The sequence below is a fragment of the Lethenteron reissneri genome, chromosome 30 (genome assembly GCF_015708825.2).
Source record: "Lethenteron reissneri isolate LAM-NWPU_2019-01 chromosome 30, ASM1570882v1, whole genome shotgun sequence".
Lineage (NCBI taxonomy): Eukaryota > Metazoa > Chordata > Hyperoartia > Petromyzontiformes > Petromyzontidae > Lethenteron > Lethenteron reissneri.
Window position 1 is genome coordinate 9,566,677 of NC_083808.1, and position 18,603 is coordinate 9,585,279.

The 18,603-nt window shown below is 44.7% G+C and overlaps 1 protein-coding gene across 1 annotated transcript in view; it reads left to right on the forward strand.

Annotated features, from left to right (window-relative positions):
- The window catches only part of LOC133349518 (sarcolemmal membrane-associated protein-like), a 217,781-nt gene that overhangs the window by 145,624 nt on the left and 53,554 nt on the right, over positions 1-18,603 (forward strand). The window contains 1 exon segment of the mRNA XM_061563044.1: positions 6,899-6,973. Coding sequence (XP_061419028.1) covers positions 6,899-6,973 — 75 coding nt within the window.

The following is an 18,603-nucleotide window of genomic DNA, read 5'->3' on the forward strand; positions in this document are numbered from 1 at the left end:
ATCATCATTCTCACTTTTGTCGTTATCAGTCACTGGAGCTATGCACTTTTAAATAATTTAGATTGAAAACTCATTTCTTTAGAACTGCTTTATGTGTTTAGTTTGTTTTTTCCTTCCCCCACACCTCCAATTAGCACTGTTGGCTATGTACAGTGCGAAACAAGTTCCTACATACACACATCAGCATTTTCATGATTGTCTCCACCACATCGTTTAAGGAGTCGGCTTCTTCAGCAATGTCGCTCGATAGCTTTACCTTTACCACTGGAAAAGGCCACATGCAGCCTACACCAATTTAATCTGAAAGTTTTTTAATTAAGTTATTGGGCCGATAATCTAGTTTTTAATCACAAGTGCCTGCATAGATTCAACCCCAGGGTGTTGGCAGCTCTGGCCCAGTGGCTCTGACGCAGACATTACAAACCTGCCGAGGCTCCCGGCCTCCGCCTCTCCTCCCCGGCCTGGCGCAGCTCGCTCCCGGCTAGTTTTATGGTAATGTTTGCGCGTAAATATTGCTCAAATGCGTCCGTTTTACGTGTTTTTTTTTAAAATAGTGTTAATTAGAGCAGTAAAGCGCTATTAGGATTACATGTCCACGTTCGGTGCTTGCGTTTGGAAAGTGCTTGTGCAAATTAAGTGCCGGGTTTAGTGCCCAATTTGTGCATGTGACCAATTTGTGCATGTGACCAATTAGTGCCAAGTCACTAATTGGAGGCACAATTTTTCACGGGCTGTCTTAAATAGTTAAGTGGTTTCATTCGGAATTTCAAATTCAGTGACCAAAATATATTTGATCACCGATCAAAGTTTCATACGAAAGATGACATTGGTGGGGTAAATTTTTTGTCTCACCAAAACCTCACATTCACACTGTTCAACGCACCAACTAATGGCTCATGATGTGCACGAGCAGAGGGCTGTAGTGACTCATAACATCTTTTTTAGAAAGGGACTGTAAACCTGATAATAGGTTTTTCCACTTTTTTCTGGCAACAAAACAGGTGTTAAGATGTTCAAACACCAAACTGAAACCTTTTGCAAGGAATCGTGTCTGCATTAACCACAATGCTTGTGGTCAGAATGCAAACAAAAAACACTGATAATATATGCATTGTCCTTAAAACTAATTGGTCCACACCAGATACAGCTTTCTTTGGAGCCTAGTCTCAAACGGTGTTAGACCAGAGGACATGCCAGCGTTGTGCTTTTGTCGAAGCCCCATTCTAATTGCCGCTCGGATATTAATAGAACAAGTGCGCGCTGACGTTTCGTGTTCTATTAAAGTTTAAAGTAATCATGTAATTTTCATGCTTTACATTTTGAGCCAGGTTGATGTGGGTGAGGAACCAGATACCAGGCGCTCCTGACATTGGCGCCCTAGTCGTCGCAGTTGTGTTTAATTAGGCGCTGACCAAACTCTACGCCGATTACTGTTACACAGCATTCACAGTCAACGTACAATGCAGCCGTCATGCGCAGGTACCTTTTACTATCACTGCAGTGCCTGTACCAGGCTAGGTGCAGAGCACGGCCTGGTGGATTTGAAAATGATGTGTCTGACCATAGGTCACAAGAGAGACCCAAGTTAATTTGGATACATATGGGGTTGGCCAAAATTAAGCCAAATTTAACCCCCCCCCCCCAAACACGCAGCAATAGTCAGCAGCTGTAATTTAGCACAACACTTGTGGAAGACTAGGTGTACTGTAGGGACATGTGGGTGGTGCAGACATATTTGATGGTGTGCCATAAGAAATATGCAGGCGTTATGGGTCAAAAGACTTCAGTGATTGGCAAATACACCACCTGCGTGCTATGTCGCACCAATAAACACGTACACATCTCTTGTATCATCTGCATGGGCTGCGGGGGGCATGTGCTGTTCGCAAGAACCAATTCAGCCATTGAATGGCACACGAGGGCCTGGTGTGACCGTTACCACACCCAGCCACCTTTGTCTCACCAGTGCTGATTTTTACACACTGCGTAAGGTACTAGTTTACGTCTGAGTCTACCTAGGAGAAGCCCAATACGAATATCAGTCACCACTGATGTTAGCCGTGGTCTGGGATATAACTCGAGTCATCGGGCCGTAGCGCAGTGAGCGAACTACGATGCCACCCCTCCCCACGTTGTGCCAAAACACACACGAATTACTCTATTAAAAGTGGCTCTATTAAAAGTGATTTCAAGGGGATTTTCATTCTGTAGACAAACCCGAAGGAAAGGAGTAACCTTATCCAACACTTGAGGGATTTTGACTAACACCTGTTCAAGATATAATTTCCCACAAGTTAATCACCTTTGGTGGGACTGCAAGCAAGCACAGTAACAATGCATTCCGAGCATTCTCGCTGGGTGCAAAGCTGCAGAAGCCAAATTTCTGGATCTTCTAAAAATACACGTCCAATTTTTTTTGTCCGCTTGTTGAGTTTAGCTTCAGAAACACACGTTTTGTTTGTTATAGAATTAATGTAAACAAATTACATGTGATTCTTTGTTTTTGTAGTTACTTTAGGTTGGATGTAGCCTTGACCTGGATTGCTTACCCAACATGCTGCACTTGCAATCCAGAGGTCACCGATTTGATGTGTTCCTTAAAAAACCCCCTCCCGCCTCTGTCCAGCCAGCAGTATAAATGGATACACAAAAGTTAGTTGATCGGCAAGTCGCTTGCAGTGGGGATAAGGTGTGGGTCCTCCCAGCTCTTCTCAAACATCTGGCCGGCATGTAAGAAGTAGGCCAAGCAACCACTATGGGGTGGGAGAGGGGGGGGGGAGCTTTCTGCAGCTAGCAGTGGCCTTGAGCAAGAACATTTCAAGAGCTGCCCCTCGACTACTTTTCACCGAGTGTACGATATTTATTTATCTAATTGTGGCATTTTACTCGGCAGGAATTCAAGTTAATATTTGTCACAGATGTGCGAACGCTCAAAGTCGATAGCGTCATTGGCCGTGTCGGCGTACCCAGGCGTTGGGAACACAATCTCGGGGTAAAGTGGCATTGGGGTGCTTTGGTTTCAATCTCTCTCCGGTAACCTCAATTAAACGAATAACTCCAAAGGAAACACATTGCACAGAGGCTCATTCACAGCCCAGGGGCTGGACAATTTGTGAGGTGGAGGTGGTTTGTGAGGATGCTTTGTGGGGTATTTTGTGGTGGTGACGTTTCCACCTGAGTGGTGGCAGAAATACTATAAATCACCGTGTTGGCCGGAAAACATTTTTTTTTTTTACAAATAAAAATTAAGTGTGTGGCCTTCATATTTGGCTGTTAGTTACTTGTTGCTGAACACGAACCGCTTCCAACTTTGGCATTCGTTGGAATTCTTAAATGCCATTGCAAATAGAAAGAAAGCAAAATAAAATTACTAATTTTTGGGGGTTATCCAAAGCAAACAAAACTAGCACTGCCGTTAGTGGATTCAAGTATGCTTTCAATCTTCCCAAGGAAAATATATGGAGTGGCATACCATACATTTATATGTTCAGGATTTCAATTATACCATAAACTTTTGAAAATATAACGTTTCTAATAATAATTTAGATTTCATTTTCTCAAATATGCAGTGCCCTTTACACCAGGGCATTTCAAGGCGAAATTTAACCTCAGTGGTATATATATATTTTATAAATGACCTATATATTGTGATATGAGGTGTTGCATGCTATATTAAATAATGAAGTTTCTTAAAATCCCCCGCCTCCTGTCTACCCAGGAGTTATGGTCGCGTGTGGTGGAGTAAACGGTTGGCAGTCCCACCTCTTCCAAGACGTCTTGCCAGCGTGTAAGAGGACGCCGAATACCCTCCAGAAGGTCTTTACAATTATTAATTTTTAGTGGAGTCCGTTCTGTCTCTAAAGAAGGCTGTCTCTGGTGTAGACCAATCCGTTTCAAAGACAATGCAAATGTATTACCGGAGCATGTTTTTTTGTTTGCACGTTCACCACAATTACGTGTGGTTAATGCAGACATGATTCCTTGCAAAAGGTTTCTGTTCGGTGTTTGAACATCTTAACGCGTCCTGTATTATTGCCAGAAAAGGTTAAAACCTCGTCTATACTTTGAGACTGGCAAGAAAGGTCACATGTTGGAGGTTGTTCTGTTAGCAGTGACGTGAGAAAAAAATTGAAGGGCTGCACCTTAGCCTTTTTCTTTTCAAGCAAGATTAAAAGTAGAAGTCGAGTGATCATTGCAGACGATCAATGACCTCACCGGCTTTTAAGAAATGTATGCTTTCAGGGGCTGTTTAGAATGATTTATGTGTTCACTTAATTTACTTGCGATCATTAAAGGAGCTCTTGAGTAATTTACTTAAAATAGTAGCAGCAAACGTGTTTAAAGAGATTTTGTGGATATTCCAGCTGATACCTGATTATTTATTGGGTTGGCCTTTAATTATAACACCAGCACAATTTCGTAGGGTTATTTTAATCTCCAGCTTTGCCAAAATATGAAGAAAATAAACCGCAAAATTAGAGTCTAAGGAAACAGCTAAATAATACAGCTTTATGAGAAATCAACATCTGGCCTTTGCACATTCGTGCCAAATCGGGTTACTCGAGTTTCGAATGGGTCTCAAGTTCTCTTTGTGTTTTTTGTTTTTTTAAAGGTACAGCGAAATGTAAATCGTGTAAAGAAAAAAACCTCTGAAATGTTCCCGTATTTATTACTTTACACTTGCTTTCTGTGCTGTCAAACATTTCGTTGGGCGGAAGGCCTTTTAACAGCCAGCCCCACGTCTGTATACTTTTTGCTCGTTTCGCTATGTGCACTCCCAACCCATGAGTGGATGAGTGATTGTCCACAAACACTGATGTTTTTTGGCTCCTGGACGCCCGAAACCTTCTCTTTTAGTGGGGGGGGGGGGAGGACAGGGAAAAATAAGCAATGCCCTGTGCCAGATCACTTTGATAAAAGATTTAGGAGGAGATTGAGGGAGCCGGGGAAGCAGAATAAATGCTCGGGCAGCATACTTAGCTTTTTCAAAGGACGGCGGGGAAGACTTGGATCCGATATGCTCTTCAAATGAGTCACCTTGAACACATTGCACCGGACGCTACAGTGTTTCCACATGTGCGTGTTACACATTCTGTATTAATGTCAGTTTACAACTTCATTTTTCCAGGGGTTTTTTTTAGGCTAATAGCTGCAATGTGGGGTCAACCGTATACCAAAGGTGCATATTGATATGACCGAATGAAGCCAGCCAATGCCGGGACAAGGTTTGCATGCTTAGTACCAATGAGGTTCCTGGTCAGGAATCTATCCCAGGCCACTGGAATGTGGTTCAATGCACTAACCACAATACAAATGCTTTCCACAAAGATGACATGGTGCTGTGGTCAGCATTGGTGCTGTGGAGGCAAATGCGGTTGGGCATGCATATTCCTGTGCTAACCTTAATAGGTGCTTGCTTAAACCACCTGCTTTGACAGTCTGGTCATGAATGGAGGATCTTTTCCATTATGATTATCTAGAAGTCTGCATTTATATGTGCATCATGACATTCTGCAAGAATGTGCACTTGCTTGTCCACAGCGGATATACATGTGTATTTTAGCTCATAATGACTGAGTAATTGATGTAAACTCTAATCATCTTCCAGAAGGGGATAGAGGACTGAAATAGTTGTGTACATATGTGTAGTGAGTCACTTCGGAGACACTAATAGTAGGAGGCACACACGTTTATTCTACACTTCCACAGTACAGGGGAGAACTACACACGGGTCAGGACAGCCGGCACACGGCCTGACCCACAACGCCGAGGAGGTGAAGACGGCGACGAAGACTTGCGTAGACGACTGGTTCCATTCCAAACGACAGCCCCGACCCAGCGTCGGGGCCTCCCTTTTATCCTCCCCAGCGTGGCCTGGCTCCGCCCTCGGCCACGCCCCCTTCTGGAACCTACCAGAAGGTTCTGGGCCTTCGCCCCACGTGTCCCCTCTGTCACCTTTACCCTACATCCCTTACCCCGGCTTATCACGTGCCCTGCTGGTAGACCGGGCTACTACACCCACAATCCCGCTGTTTACCAGTAACCAGCGCTACGCACCCGAGAGACCCATTCTATGTCACTGCATATTTATAAATAAATAAATATGGGTGTAGTAGTGATATAGTGGTTAATGCGCTGCGTTGTGAACCCCAGTAACCTGTGTTTTGTTTTCCGGCCGTGGCTAGCACCGGTGGAGTGCGATGTCTCAACCACGACCGTCCACCCCCACTGACCAGCGTGGCAAAACTTGATCAAACATCCCTCGTGACTGACATGACACCAGGGGGCCTTCATGCAGCAGTGGATTGGCAGAGGGATGTAAACAACTGTAGTTATGATTATTTCTGCTTATTACAAAAAAAAACATGTATACGTATCCAAAACCTTAATTTACAATTATTTTGTCCTCCCCATGCTTTTGGACAAAAGGATTGAGATTTTTCTTCAAACTCTTTTGTATCGTGACAATAAAAAAGGTGTTCAATTGAAATTACATCACATTAAATGGAAAAAAAACTGGCAATTTGGGACCCGCATAAATAGGGGACATGTATTTTTTATCTTTCTGCATGTGTGCTGGACTGCATTCGTGTGTGTGTGGGGAGCGTTAGTATCTCGGTTAGCACGCTGCACTACGAACCCAGTGACCCGAGTATGATTCCTGCCCACGGCCAGCACCGGTGGCGATGATCTGACCTGGTCCTGCGCCTCCCACTAGGTCGACTCGGCCTAAAAATGTCTCTGGTGTGATATGTAAACATCGGCACTAGGGAGACAAAAGACGGCCGTGCGTAATGCTGGCCTTCATAGGTGTCATTCGCTAACAGCACTTGCCCCGAAATTATGTTGAGGCTTACAGGGGGATCTTTGTCTTTTTGTGCTATAACCGCGTATGCAGCAATGCTGGAGGAGGAGCGGGAGGCGAGCACGCGGCAAGCAGATGTCTCGTCAAAGTCCATCCAGAACCTGCAGGGTGAGACGCACAGATGCACTGCTGCACGGACACACAGACACGTACAGTAATTACCCACACATACATGGACAGTCGCCTAAACACACAGACCTCTCGTCACCCTGCCACGCAGACAATCGCCCCTTACACAGTCGCATACCTGCACTGGCATATAGACACCCAGCAATTGCAGACACACAGTCACCCTGATACACGGACACAGTGAGCGAGACACAGACACACTGTCACCCTGGCACGCACAAACACTAATACCCTGGCACACAGACACACAATTGCCATAATACACAGACACAGTCACCGTGACACACACAGACATATGATCACCGTAATACACAGACAGTCACCCTAACACACACACATACATTGTCCTCCTAACACACATATAGGCTTGATTTGAAGCTTTCGTGACTGCAGGAATCCATACTCTTTGGATTGCACTTTCATGGTGCTATTCTCTCATTCCCGCTGCTGTTGTGCGCATATGCGGGCATGATACGCTTATGCGGCGACGGAAGCTCATTCATGCTAATCTCCCTCCCCAATCCCTCTCTCCCTAATCTCCCCCATTAACACAACTGAGGTGCTTGCGTCCGGGGGTGGAATTCCTTTCCAGCTCAGACCCTGCTTGCTTGCTTGCCCATCGCCACATATATAACCTCTTGTTGTAACTGCTCTCTCGCTGGTTCAGCAGTTCCACTGCTGGATTATATTTTTCCCGCCTGAGGACGACCGCTTGTGTTGCGATCGAAACGTCGTGATTTATTTTATTTTATACCTACGTGACTTTACCGAGAGAACCAAAGAGTACATATATATTCTAGATTTGAAGCTTTCGTGACTGCAAGGATTCATATTCTTAGGTTTTTTCGGTAAAGTTACCTACGTGACTTTACCGAAAAAAAACCTAAGAATATAGTACACATATAGGCACTATAACACACGGACACAACAACAACAACAACCGCCATTCGCCACTAAGTGGCGGTGACGTCACCACGACACGGACACAGTCACTGACACACAGACAGTCACCCTGCACTGACACATTGTCTTGTTTTCAGTTCCTCAACAAAGATGAAGCTGAATTGGGAATCGTCGTACACTAGCTCAGTGCCTCGTGCTGCGACCACCCAGAGGCAAGCCTGTAACAACATTAGCAGCAATGTTCTCACATGAGAGGAACGACCACCAATGTAAATCCTGTTAGGGGATTGCAGAACAGCCCAACATTTTCACCAAACCTGGCACCCGCTTTAACGTCGCCGTCTGCGTCTTAGGCAAACCACCGGGTCCCCGAGGGCGCGAGCTCGCACGTGGCATGTGTTTTCCTTGAAATGTAAAAAAAAGCGTCCAAGTTTTCATGGACGTGACAGCCAAGCTGTGAGATGAGTGTCCACAGGCCGCCGCTGTCAAGCCGTTCTGACACGCAGCACAGTGGCGTTCATACTTGTGGCATATGCTGTTAGAATTAAAGGGCAGGGTAGTTGTTTGGTTCGTCACTGAATGAAATAACGCTTCCTGTGTTGTCCTATAGGCTTCTGTAGAGATGAATGTTTTCCAAACAAAGCATCTTTGGAATCGTTTCAACCTCGCTGAATCTCTTCCAGAAGGCCTATCCTGTTTATACGCGGTGCTTGCATATCGGTTGTCCTTAAGAGTTGCTCCGCCACCTATCTCGCCAATGCCAAGGCTCGTGGAACCAGGTTGCTGGGGAATTGAGGGCCGTGCCTTTGGCTTAGTTTATTATGGAGCGGTGTTGTTTTGACCATACTTCTCAACGCCGGTCAGTGTGGGTTGGCGAAGGTACTCACCTTACAGGGCAACTCGCCGGAATCACGCACCTGGGCCTCACTCCGAACGTCAGTAACAAATCGCGGTCAAGATGCGACGATGAGAGATCGGCTCGTGTGTTTGTGAGCAGCAAGAGGGGTTCATGTAATCGCACGACTTTGAGGGATGGCAATGGCACCGGGGAGGCATTCATCCAGCGGTGGTTTGTTCATGGCTGTTAATTATGATCATGATGATTGTGATCAGCACGGTGTGTGGCCTGTTAAAGCGATGTCACAGAGCGACATGAAGTCCCAGACAGCAGCAGCAGCCACCAAACAAACAAACAAACCTGGAGCTTATTAATGTAGTTTGAGCAGCGCACAGCACAATTCTAGAAAAAAACACGACTGCCCCTCGCTGATTAACAAGCACCTCGTTGCCTATTTATTTTTTCGTAACGACTCTTTGCTGAAGTAGGGGAATTATATTCACGTTTGTGATGCCACGACCCAAACGGCCCCCCACACCAAGACCCCACAGGGGCAGGGGGGGGTGTAGGAGGGGGGCAGGGCCTGGCAAGGGACACGGATGGGTTGGGGGTGGACGGGCATCAAGGGGGGGGAGGGGTTGTCGGGTGGAGGAGTCGTGCTAACCGCCTGCGAGGTCGGTTTGGGCGAGGTGAACTAGTCAGCGTTGGATTTCGATTTAAAGCTTTCGTGACTGCAGGGATTCATCTTCTTGGTTCTTTCGGTAAAGTGACGTAGAATGGAAATAATAAAATAATAAAAATAAAACATTATAAAATAATTTTCACGACGTTTCGGCCGAAGACAGACCTGTTCTCCACCTGAGGACGGCTGCTTGCGTTGTGGCCGGAACGTCGTGAGAATTATTTTATTATGTTTAATTTTTATTATTTTATTATTTCCATTCTACGTGGCTTTACCGAATGAACCAAGAAGATAGTCAGCGTTGGGTTAGTGATTGTCGTATTCTTAGGTTTTTTCGGTAAAGTCACGTAGGTAAAAAATTTAAATTAATAAAAGTAAAATTAAAATAAAATAAAAATCACGACGTTTCGGAGGCAACACAAGTTTTCGTCTTCCGTCTTCGGAAGCTTGTGTTGCCTCTGAAACGTCGTGATTTTTATTTTATTTTTATTTTACTTTTATTAATTTAATTTTCTATCTACGTGACTTTACCGAAAAAACCTGAGAATATGAATCCTTGCAGTCACGAAAGCTTCAAATCTAGAATTAGTGATTGTCGGTTCGTGTGACCGGTGAGGAACCCCGTCGGATTACTTTTGGTCGTGTCGAGCGGTTTGGTTGGTGAGCGAGAGGCAATGTTGCCGTGAGCTTCCGTCTGTTGGCGTTGGCTACTTAGTGCTGGGCATTGCTAGTTGTGTTGCGCGTAGGTGGTTTTAAATTACCGTAATGAAGCCTTTTGCCGTCTGACCCGTGACGCCCCTGTGTGTTGCCAGTCAGGCAGGGGCAAGGCGGAGTGGGGTGTAGGGCCCTGGCGGATCAGCTCGCGCGTGCGCTCCCGTTGTGGCCTCGTAGCTACTGTGTTGTGTGGAGGGGAAGGGTGCACGGGACAGGGCGCGGGGGGGGGGGGGCTTCCCACGCCGCGATTGCCCTCGAAATCGGAATCACAACTCTAGTCGTGATTTCTGGTATCAATATGGACACCGTGGTGGTAAGATGTTGACTACCTCGCCTGGTATACAGGAGGTCGTGGGTTCGACCCCAACCCTGACGCCGGTATATTTTGAGTTTGAATGTTCTCCCTGTGGTCGCGTGGATTTTTCTCGGGGTCCTCCGATTTTCCCCTCTACAATTTAGAAACATGAGCATGCGTTTAGATTATTTGGCTGCTCTTCGTTTCAACGGGATAAGCCACTTCGTTGGGCTATCATTTGTGGCCAGGTGGATTCTGAAAAAAGAGCTATATAGCTCGGTGGGCCTTACTTGCTACAATACACGTCCCTTTACTTCAGCCTCACCTTAACTCTTTTCAACCAGTCTACACAACAAAGGCTCATTCCTAACAGCGTGCTTCAGCCGCACCGAACCTCAAAATATTAATATCCAGGGCCTACCTTGGCTCCTCCCACCCTCAACCAGTATATATACAAATACGGTTTTCTTGGAATTTCTCTCACTTGATACAGCTATCGTGCTGTGACGGTTCCACCTGAAGACGGAGGCTTGTGTTGCCTCCGAAACGTCGTGATTTTTTATTTTATCTTTATTTTACTTTTATTAATTTTAATTTTTTACCTACGTGACTTTACCGAAAAAAAACCCCTAAGAATACAAATAGTTTAGTTGAGGTTTATGTGGAACGGATTCGGAGTTTGAACCTATCCGGAATTGATGGCGTATCTCACCCTAGAAAATATATCTCCACTTAATTAAAATGTCACCATCGATGGGAATCGATTCAAATCCACACTAGATGAGAGATTTTAGTTAGGGCTTGATCCGTGCCACTGGCAGTAATCCGGATTAATAACAGCAGCAGGTCAAACGTCAAGCTCGGGGTTAGAGGGCGGGCCCCAAGGGAGGCAAAAGGAATGGAGAAGGCCCTGGCTGCTATCCTAGTGGTGCCTTCAAGGCTTGGCACTGCACAGTTTCGTTTATATTTTGATCTAAAGCTTTCGTGACTGCAGGGATTCATATTCTTGGTTCTTTCGGTAAAGTCACGTAGAAGGGAAATAATAAAATAATCTAAATATAAAACAACAAAAATTATTGTTTTATATTAATATTATTTTAAGGGAAATAATAAAATAATATAAATATAAAACAACAGCAAAATGTGTTGTATATTAATATTATTTTAAGGGAAATAATAAAAGAATATAAATATATAACAAAATTTTTGTTTTATATTTGTATTATTTTATTATTTCCCTTCTACGTGTCTTTACCGAAAGAACCAAGAATATAATAGTTATGTTTATGTTTTATATACACAATACTTTCTATGCTATTTATTTGTATCGTAATGTATTTAAGAGGCACATAATTAATGCACAATGATTAGCCAAACCGTCGAAGAAGTGCAGGGATGCTGAGTATCGTTTGCTAAATCTTGATCAGACAGAATTGTCACGTTGACCTCCGGGCTAAGTTGTAAAGTTGTAAAGTTGTTAAATTGGCGTTGCCTCTGCATGATCGCTGACTGTGCCAGGGTGGCTGGGAGACTATTGTGTATGTGTCATCGCGGTCTCATAGGTCAGAGTGTCCTGTGATTTAAGTACATGCTTGAGGGTGCTAAGTCACTTGTGCGAATTTTTATTAGTCTCGTGTACAGAACCCGGTGAATTTAACCCTGGCAGTAGCACGCAGCGTGCTCGATTGAAGACGGCACGTCTTACTTGTGTTTGCTTGGCTTGTCTCCCGTTTTGTACATTTTGAATGCTGCATAAAACACTACGATCAGAATTACAAAGCAGCTTTTAGTTTTTACTGTCACTGAGAACAAAAAGCAAGCGTTTGACATTGCAGTCGATTATCATTCGCTTGGATGCATCGCAGGTCATGCTGGCGGAGTGTTAAATATGATGGACAGGATGGGGTGGAGTTTAGTTTGGAGATGAATTTGCTCAGAAGGCACCTAGTTAGAGGATAACGGTTTCACTTGGTGTTTTTAATTCGGTATTGATTGTAATCAAGGTCAATGGTTGAATACATCATACTCTTAGGTTTTTTCGGTAAAGTCACGTAGGTAAAAAAATAAAATAGAAAGTTAATAAAAGTAATAATGGAAATAAAATAAAATAATTATTTTATTTTATTTCCATTATTACATTTATTAATAATATTTTATTTCCATGATTACTTTTATTAACTTTTAATTATATTTTTTTACCTACGTGACTTTACCGACAAAACCTAAGAGTATGGGCACTTAGTTTGATTCCTGATGAATGTGGCTGAAAGCTTGATCAATTCTATTTTTATCTTCGTTGCCTCTATGAAGCATATGGATGAGTGGATGGATGATGTGGCCAGCACAATTCCCAGCCACCTTTATTTTGTTACTCCTGATGGTTATTTTTTATATTCTAGGCCAAGTATAGCAGTGTAAACCCAGGGACAGGTTAGACACCAATTGCCACTGGTTTTATAATGCGTGACGTGGAGTCAAGCCCAAGCTTCTGGGATTGCAGGACAGTTTGCTAAACACTCCGCCGCCACTGTGTACACACGTCCACAGAATACTCGCACATCCGCATCTCTGATTAGCACAGTCGGCCGCGTACGGTGCGAAAGAAGTTCAACAACATACGTATATAAACATATTTACACAGTTGGTAGCATCATTTTGATAATCATCTTTGTTTGGCATCCAAATAGAAACGTGTCTGCTGTTTTCTTAAGAAAATTTAAGGATGCTTTTGTTGTTATGTAGTTGAGCATATATGTGACATCCATTGTTTATATTACAGCACAGAATAAGTGATGATGGGTGAGTTTTTTTGGAAGCCAGAATAATTTTTCTTGCTAATTAAAGCCGCATGTTCCGAAGGCACCACTTCGCTTACTCCCCGAACCCCTTCAGCCTCTGCTCTCCCTCGCCCACTCCCACCTCGCCCGTCTCTCTCTCTCACTCTCGACTCCCTGTGACGATGCTGACCCTTTTCTTGTTTGGTTGTTTATTAAAAAAACTTTGCCTCTCGGGATGCCACCGGTCCGTCACAGTGTGAATAATGAGCTCCTCTCCTCTGGACGGTGGAAGCGGCGGGTCCAGGGATAGTCCTTTGTGGGGCACTGTTCTTTGCTCCGTCAGCACTATTCGTTGTGAGCAAAACACAGGGGCAGTTTTTAAACAGAGGTGGCGTTTTACTTTTGTATAAAGGCGAGCAACCTTTTCCTTGCAGTAGATCTCTGCTGCTCTTAATCAACCGTTCGCTTCGCAACGCTTGACACTTGCTGCAACGTTGCGCGTAACAAATGCAGCTGTCATCCTGGTCGCCCACCAACAGTGCAGCTCTATATTTATAACGAGTGCCACCTCGAACAAATGCGCCATTTCCTTTTTGCATTTGATTGGTCATTTTCCACTAATCTTGTGCCGATTTGTGCTCCTGGCAACATGTCATGAGACGAATGATCAGTTCGGAACGTTTGCCAAGTGGTCACAACCGTTCCCGTTTGAGAAAGGCCCACAAAACCGAAGCGGATATTGCAGAGCTACATCTCAGATGCTGTGACTCCCTAATGTTGTATCAGCTGACTCTTCCACTCTCCCTGGGGTAGAAGTTAGGATTCAGAATTAGCAAACCTCACCTGCTGATTGCGTGCAACCAAACCCCCCTTAATGTGTCTGATCGTGTCATATCTCAGAGGCTCAGCGGGTGTGAGCCTGGTATGTGCTTGGATGGGTGAACGCCAGGAGGCTGTGGGTACTGTAGGCATGGCATTGTGAGGTGGCCAGGGAATGGGAGAGGTGAGCGTCACGCCCTGTGTATGCGTGTTTTCTCCTGGCACTTTGGTTTCCTCCCGTTTGAAGTCAAACACTTGCCAATGGTAATTGGCCAACCACCCCAATGTAGGACATTGGTGAAAAATAGTTTTTAGACTTTCTTGGGTAAATAATTGGCGTCGGTATTGGTCTATGATCGGCAAAATTTCAACCTTCCAGTTGACCTGCCAGATTTTCAGTGAAAGGGGAATTGCATGTGGCAGGGTTACTGTTTGGTAAGCTTTGTTGGGAATGCATGTTATCAATGAGAGATACGTCATACATGGAGTTCTGTGCCTTAACCTCTCCCACAATGCTAATATTTAGCCTCTAGAAGCCAATAATGCAGTCACTTGGTGCTGTGATGTCTCGTCGGATGTTGGTGTTTGGTTTCTTCCTAAAAAGGTTGGCTTGACAATAATTGTGGACTCACAGCTCGATGTTAGGGAAAACTACGGGGGATTTATAATGATGAATATCGCTTTCTCAATTTCACCCAAATTTACGAAAGCGATTTTAATTTTTTTGGTCTGCGATGCCACAAATCGCATTCCTAGTTCGACCCAGTTTGCCGCGATGCGAGTCGTGACCGTCAGACCTGCATGCGCTCTTGCATTAGTGCCGTGTTTCTTTAGCAGTGCTGAATAAAAAAACAACCCACCATTACAGTTCACCTTGGTGTTGTTTTCGCGTATGCTCATGCTTTTCATTAGAGCCAAACTTGGCCTCAACTTAGACAAGCCGTAGCAGTCTGGCAAATGTATACATTTCTCTAGTGTCGCTGTGTTGGTCACTCCAGCCTCTGTGATTTACTGGCATTTTAAAAGAACATACCGAAAACATTTTACTGGTCCTAACGTCTCGTAACATGAAAACGCAGGGTTTTTTTTTCGCCCTCTCTCTCTATGTTTCATTTGCACGCTTCTTGGATTTCATCCCCAAAGGTTTTCAGGTTTCATCAGGGGAGTCAATTTTTTTCTTCAAGTTTTCAGGAATTTCAAATTGTTCGCAAACTGCGCTGATTTTAATTAAAAAATCACCGAAAACCGCTCTGACACTTCTTGGAAACCGTGGGCCGCCTCGGCCGGTCCTCGCAGGCAGCTGGGCTGGGGTGCACTTGAGGGCCGGGGCGTGCCGTGCGTCGAATGAGGGTCCGCGCTGTCTCCGTTGATCTGTAAGCAGGGCAGAGATGCTGAGAACGCTAGGGGTCACGTGACGCCCCCCAACCCCCCACAACCGTCCACACCGTCTCCATTACTTGAATTCCACATCTGTGGGTCATGGTCAGCTGAGGCACGGAGGCGGTGAGGTTAGAGGCGGAAAGGAAGTAGTCAGGAATGAGCTTCGCGATTGCAAAGTTTTCTGGGAACGTTTTTTCGGAGATGGCGTTTTGTGGGATGATTCGGGAATGGACGGGGCGTTGTGTGGGGCCTTTTAAGTGTGCAAAACACGAGTGACCATGAGCCGGTGACATCAATTCCACATTGACTTGATTGAGGCCAGTTCTACCATGGGATGACCACTGTTCACTTTCGCACAAAGTGATTCTCACGTCGAACTGATCCAAAACCACGATTTATGCTCGTACTTTCACAATCAGAATCTTTATTTGTCCTGGAGAAAAAAATCTGATGTCCAGTAAGAGCACGGGGTAAAAACGTTACAACAACAAACGCTACAAAAACACGATAGGAGTGCAAAGTACAATAAAGGTAAATAAACAATCTAAAACATACAAATAAAATGAAACCATCCCTATCCTACCAGACAAAGCCCACTGAGATATTAACTTATTTTTTTAAAAAGCGACCTGGCCACAAATGATTGCTCAGTGGCTTATCGTTTAGACATTTATAGCAGCAAAATGCCCAGCACTTTCCAATTGCAAGTCAAGCGCCTTCATCCACAGAGCGACTGATCTACATTACCGATGAAGGGTGATTGCTAGATAATGTTGGTGATATTATTCTATCTTCAGTTGCGGTGTCCAACGTGTGGCCCAAAGAATTAGGATCAGAATTTTTATTTAGACTGTAGGAATCCGATGAGCTATGAAGCTTTTTTCCACGGATGTCCACTATGGGCCGGTCAGCAAGTCACAGCAGCAAACGATACATAAAAACGATAGGGAGTACAAAATACATAAAATGGTAAGCAAGTCACTAAATACAAATAAATAATCAATGCGTTAATTATATCATTCCTATTGATCAAGTTCGGGCAAGGCATCGGCAACAACAACAACAAAGCAGTCCCAGACCACACCAAGATAACACATAGTTCCTGAATAAAATGACACATTAACACTGACCCATTGATGCACAGTATATACAAAGTACTCGTGCCGAACTCTACAGAGAAGCCTCTAAAGTCAAGGCAATGCATGCCAGCGTAGTGAGGCCATGTGTTTTTTTGTGCCGAGTGCTACGAAGTGCCAGTCAGGCCACCAGCCAACATGTTGGAGTTGAGACATTTTAATTGTGGCCCATGGTTAACGCTTGTGTTTCTTGGCCTCTTCTCTGGTTCGTTCTAATAGGTAGTGAATTTATTCATTGATTTCTCATTTCTTTTTCTCTTTAACTTTATAAGCTTTTTATTGAATGTATTGCATTTCTGCACGCTCTCAGCAGTCATAAAAAAACATTAATGGAAATGACATGTCACTTTTACAAAAGTCAGATTTTTTCTTAAAAGGTTTTTTTGGGTTTTTATAGGCAGACTGGTCTACTATTGGGAATATTCCTTTAGCATTAAAAATGAAACAGGGGCGTCATGATTCAAAAAGTCAGGTGATTAATGTAGAATCATTATCCATTTACAACTGGTCCTGAGCCAGTGATGCACATTTTATATGCAGGTGGGCAGAGTGCTTATTGGAGCTCTGTTCTCATTCTAAGTCTCAACTTAAAAAATGTCGGTTCAGTCCTGCTAGCCAATCATTATCATTACCTCTCTGGGTCGGTCAAATGCGTACCAACTGGCGAGGCTTATTGCCTTGGTGGGAAGTCAGCGGTGACTAAGTTAATGAAGAAATAATCCCTGTGATAGGAATGTGAAATTTGTACCGCTTTTCCTGGGACTCGCCATTGGTGATGAGCACTGGCCAATGCTAGTTTAAGTGTGGCATCGCGAATTTTGTGCATGCATCGTCGAGCGAACGTTACGGTGCATACATTTTGATTCGCAATGCAATGTAAATCGTGAGCAGGCTTAGATGTATTGCACACGTGTGTGCATCTCAGAGAGTTTGCCAATGGATCTTAGGTAAGTAATCATAGCCCCTGTAAATGGGTCATGCGTGGTCTCATTGACAATCAGGGCGTGAATGTCGGTGAGCCACTTGCATGCTGCTGCTGCTGCTGCGATAAGCAAATTCATTTCATTTTGGAGCGTTGTGTTCTTCCCACAGCTGATTCTTGCTGATGTCTAGGTAAATGGGAACAAGATGAGAACGTATTTATTTCCATTGATGCTTCATCGTGTCGCCAGGCAGGGGTGCGCTTCGGAAGTTCAACTCGACATCTGAAAATTAACACTTTTACGTTTTTTTTTTATTTTCCTGCAATTTTATCGTGATTGCGCTTTCGGTGTAATCACGTGAAATGTCCATTCGGGTCTCCAACAGAGCAGTGCAACCCTGAATGTTATAGAATAGTGGACAAAAGTGGATCCCATCAGACTACTTATAAGGCCCCTTGAAGTGACTTTCCCACCCACCATGCCACAGAGAGTCATGTTTGTCGCTGGATCAAGCCACTATATTTTATTATCATCGATTGAATTTAACCAACTTAGGCGCAGAACCAAATTCAAGGTGACGGGTTTTTTTGCGGTCTCTTGTCAACCTGGCTGAGGCCATCAACTCTCTACACTTGAGAACCCGTCTTAATCACAGGCGACTGCCTGAATTCAAACGCAGCATTCCCACGGTGCCATCACTCAACCATGTGGCCGCCTCCTCAATCTGAATGTTACAAACTCAAATCCCGATTCGGAGTCGGCTCAGCCCCACCGTACCTCTGGGGTCGATGCAATAAGCGCCACCTTTTCGTTGAAGGCTGCAGCGGTTGTTCTATTGCAGAAGCCAACCACAGGAATGCGTAACTTCCACCACTGGCTCGGTGCTGCCAACGCAGACGAGCATTGACAGTGGGGGGGGGGGGACACTTTTTCTATGTGGCCTGATTAAAGGCGTGTGCCGCTCAGACCCAGAGTTACTTTGGCCTCGAATGATGACGGGAGGAAATGTTGTCTGGCTGGGCTTGGCGGCGGCTGCCCGTTTCTCCTGCGCGCACCAAGAGCTGGGGCGAAGGGCCGGGAGCCCCCCGCGGTGTTTGCGCAGGTGCCGTGCGTAATTGGCGCTTGGCAGCTGCCCCAGACCT